Below are 4,120 nucleotides of genomic sequence, written 5' to 3'. Positions count from 1 at the left end.
AAAAAAAAAAAAAAAAAAGAAGAGATATGATCACTAGGGGAAATGTGCTCCTGGGAACTCTCTGTAAAATATATATATATATTTTTTCAAGTCAGAGTCTCGCACTGTCACCCGGGCTGGAGCGCAATGGTGCGATCTCAGCTCACTGCAACCTCCTCCTCCCAAGTTCAAGGGATCTTCCCACCTCAGCCTCCTGAGCAGCTGGGACTACAGGCAAGCACCACCATACCCGGCTAATTTTTTAAATTTTCTGTAGAGATAGGGGTCTTGCTATATTGCCCAGGCTAATCTTGGACTCCTGGCCTCAATCGATCCTCCTGCCTCAGCCTCCATAAGTGCTGGGACAACAGGCGTGAACCACCATGCCCAGCCCTCAACATCATTTTTACCAGCTGCATAATACTCCACCAAGTGGATTCCTCCTTCAGGTTGCAGTGAGCCAAGATCGCGCCACTGCACTCCAGCCTGGGCAAAGGAGTGAGACTCCATCTCAAAAAAAAAAAAAAAAAAAAAAGAGAAGATTTCGCTTTCCTTCTTCTTTAACTGGATACTTAAGTTTTTGCAGAACTATACTCTTCTGTTGCCACAACAAAAATGGCCATTGTCAAGACTTTTAACCTAGACCAGGGGTTGAGAACGGTTTCTGAAAAGGGCCACCTTTGGCTTTGCCGGCCGGATGGTCTCTGTTGCAGCCGCAGCAATTCAGCTCCGCTGCTGGGAATGTCACCTTGTACCGTGCATAAATGAATGTGGCCCAGTACCAATAAAACTTTATCAACAAAAACAGGTGGCCCCTGGGCCGGCATTAGCCAACTCTGGATCTAGAATCCCACTGATCTGGCTGTGTAGATGGAGTTTTGCTCTTGTTGCCCAGGCTGGAGTGCAATGGTCAATCTCAGCTCACCACGACCTCTGCCTCCCAGGTTCAAGTGATTCTCCTGCCTCAGCCTCCCAAGTTGCTGGAATTACAGGTGGTCGCCATCATGCCTGGCTAACTTTCTGCATTTTTTTAGTAGAGACAGGGTTTCGCCATGTTGGCCAGTCTGGTTTCAAACTCCTGACCTCAGGTGATCCACTGCCTCGGCCTCCTTTTTTATAACTTGAAACCACAGCACCAAACTGCTTTTGCTGGGGCTGGGCCGGGACACGCCTGCCTGTCGTGCCCTGTTCTCTGCCGCCCTGGGCTCTGGGGCCTCCCTTCTCAGCCCTGCTACCCCAGTAGCTGACGACTGCCCTGGGCAGGCCCCTCAGCTGCCTCCTCCAGTTCCTCTCTCTCCTCACTCTCCACAGCGGCCACTCCCATCCTTCCCCACCACAGAGCTGCAGGCTCCTGCTCTGAGCTCGCTGCCAGCGCCCCCGTTCACAGGGCTGGAGGAAAGAAAGGTATGGGCCCCTTCTCCGTAAGAACACCGCCGGCACACCCACACCGCCCACTCGAGATGTGATGCTGAGAATGTCTTCGGCAGGTAGAGAACTGAAGAGATGTCCTATGTCTTTCATCAACCCTGAGCCCCTGAGGATGGGAAAGGCTTCCCCTGAGTCCGTGGTTCTGGTCTTTCGTGTGCACAGAGCCAGTAGCTGGGTGGGGGACAGGGGACTGCAAAAATGCGGAGTCCCAGGTCCCAGCCCGGAGGTGGTAATGCAGCAGGTCCATGCAGGGCCCAGGAACCCCCACTGTTAACCCCCGCGAAGGGATGCCTCACACTGGAGGTGGAAACAACCCAGGGTGACCGCAGCCCTCGGGATGGGGACGCCTCCCCATGCCCATAGCTTCCGTCCCTGCAGCCCGGAACCCACCTTCAGCAGCAGAGGCGGAGCCCTGGGAGGCGGAGGCGGCCTGGGTCTGCTCATAGATGGACAGCAGGGCCTCGTCCTCCACGGCAAAGTACACGGGGACGATGGTCTCCATGGCCAGCATCTCGGGCTCAATCTCCATGAATTGCTGTGGAGCAGACGCATGCTTAGGGAGCTGCTGGCCTGGCGGGGGTGGCAAGGTAGCAGGGGGCCCAGTGGCTGTCCCTGGAGGGCAGGCAGGTCCTCAGAGCACGGCGTCAACCCTAGGACACTCACAGGAAACTAGGGCTTCCCCCCATCCCACCCGCTGCATCTCATCTGCAAAAGCATCTTCACCCAGGGCACCTGCTGGATTCTACCAGCTCCTGTTCACTCAAGGCAGGGTCTCTCGCGCAGCCCTGTGGACCCTGGGGCCAGACCCGTCTCCGGGATGGGGCCGTCCTGGGCACTGCAGGGTGTGAGCAGCATCCCTGGCCTCCCCTGACTCCACGCCAGGAGCGGCCCTCCCTGAACACTTCCGGTCATCACCCAGCATCCTCTGAAGACAGAATCGCCCCCGGGGAGATCAACGGTGCAAGGGAACAGTCCATCCTACTTTCCAAACGGCTCAGACAGGCGAAGCGACCTGCCTAGGCTCACACAGTTGCCTCCAACTCCTGCCCCAGCTCTGGACCCGAGCCAGATGGGGCAGGGCAGATGCTCACCCGGACGACGTCCTGGGGCACGGCGGCCATGGCCCTGGGCAGGATGATGACCACGGCGCCCGCCGACTGCCGCAGGGCCTTCTGGTACTGCTCGTAGGAGAAGTCCAGTAGCCGCATGAGGACACAGCGGCGGCTCAGCACCTCCGCCGCCATCGTGCGCGCCTCCGTGTTCAGCACCGCGTTCCGCGTGCCTGTGGGGACAGGGGCGGGGTCATGAGCCTCAGCAGGTGGCCAGGCCAACGGAAGGGGACAGATCCAGGCCAGGGACCCACCCAGCAGCCCCAGCCCCAGCCCAGAACCTGGAAGACCTCCGACTCGAGACGCTCCCAGGGTCCCCCCAGCCTGCACCCCGCACACCCGGTGACGGGAGCTATGAACGTGTGCCAGGCCCATGCCCACGGGTTCGGTGCCACGCTAACTCTGGGACTCTCTGGGATTCTCAGACCTCTTGAGAATCTTTGCTTTTTGGTTTTGTTCTTGAGACAGGGTCTCCCTCTGGCACCCAGGCTGGAGTGCAGGAGCACAATCTCGGCTCACTGCAGCCTCCATCTCCCAGGTTCAATGGACTCTCCTGCCTCAGCCTCTCGAGTAGCTGGGATTACAGGCGCCTGCCACCACGCCAGGCTAATTTTTGTATTTTTAGTACAGACAGGGTTTTGCCACATTGGCCAGGCTGGTCTCAAACTCCTGACTTCAGGTGATCCGCCCGCCGCCTTGGCCTCCCAAAGTGCTGGGATGACAGGCGTGAGCCACCACACCTGGCCCCCTTTGAGAACATAATAAAAGCAGAGCCCGTCTCCCGGGAGAAACCCACACTTCCCCATCCCCATACCGAAGTCCACACAGGATCCTAGACCAGGGCTTGGCAAACCTCTTCTGCAACAGACCAGACAGTGAGTATTTCTGGTCTGTGTCTTGACCACTCAGCTCTAAAACAGCAGAGTGAGTGCAGCCATGTACAACAGGTGGAGCTACGTGCCAATAAAACCCTATTACATAGGCCCGGGGCGGGTCGGATTCGCCTCCTGTTACGGGGGTCCCAGCTGGGGACTGCTCCCCTGAAGCCTATTCATGGGCCCCAGGTTAAACCCCTGCGCTGAGCCACGAGACTGGAACAGAGCCCCTCTCAGGCTCGCCTGCTCTGGGTCTACCCTACCAGGCCTTGGACATTTGAGCTTTCTAGAAGTCCAGGGGCTGGGGCGGCAGGAGGCTCAGCAGCTCGGGCTGTGCTGTGTCTGGGGCAAGGTGGGGCTTCCCGGAAGGCGGGGCCGTGGCTGAGAGCCTGGGGCTGTCACCCCCTCACGGGCTTCTTCATTTCTGCGGTGGTGGTCCCCGCGGTCGCCGCTCTGGAAACTCGCCAGGGCTCCTGATTTTGCTGCTGCTGTTTGCTTCCTGGGACTGCTCTTCCCTCCTCTCTCAGCAAAACGTCCTCCCCCCAAAAAGACACAGCTCAGGGGTCCCTGCTCTGTGCACCTGAGCTGCACGTACACCCCCCACTTCCTGCCCCTTCACCCCTGCAAGTCTCAGCACCGCGACGATCTACCTGCTGTCCGCCACACTCCGCGACGGCCACCTGAGTGGCCCTGGAAGGACCCTGGAGAGCGCCGGCCCCTCTAAAAGGG

At 58.7% G+C, this 4,120-nt stretch overlaps 1 protein-coding gene across 1 annotated transcript in view; it reads right to left on the bottom strand.

Moving 5' to 3' along the window:
• NCLN (nicalin) overlaps nt 1-2,891 on the bottom strand; it is a 22,372-nt gene extending 19,481 nt beyond the window's left edge. Inside the window, exons 1-2 of the mRNA XM_011964126.1 lie at nt 2,499-2,891; nt 1,798-1,942 (exon numbers count right to left, since the gene is read on the bottom strand). Of these exons, the coding sequence (XP_011819516.1) occupies nt 1,798-1,942; nt 2,499-2,891 (538 nt within the window). The remainder of the gene's footprint in view (nt 1-1,797; nt 1,943-2,498) is intronic.
• Between the last annotated feature and the right edge of the window lie 1,229 nt (nt 2,892-4,120).

The sequence above is a fragment of the Colobus angolensis genome, unplaced genomic scaffold (genome assembly GCF_000951035.1).
Source record: "Colobus angolensis palliatus isolate OR3802 unplaced genomic scaffold, Cang.pa_1.0 Scaffold64, whole genome shotgun sequence".
In the NCBI taxonomy this organism is placed as follows: domain Eukaryota; kingdom Metazoa; phylum Chordata; class Mammalia; order Primates; family Cercopithecidae; genus Colobus; species Colobus angolensis.
This window is presented reverse-complemented; position numbering and strand designations above follow the sequence as displayed.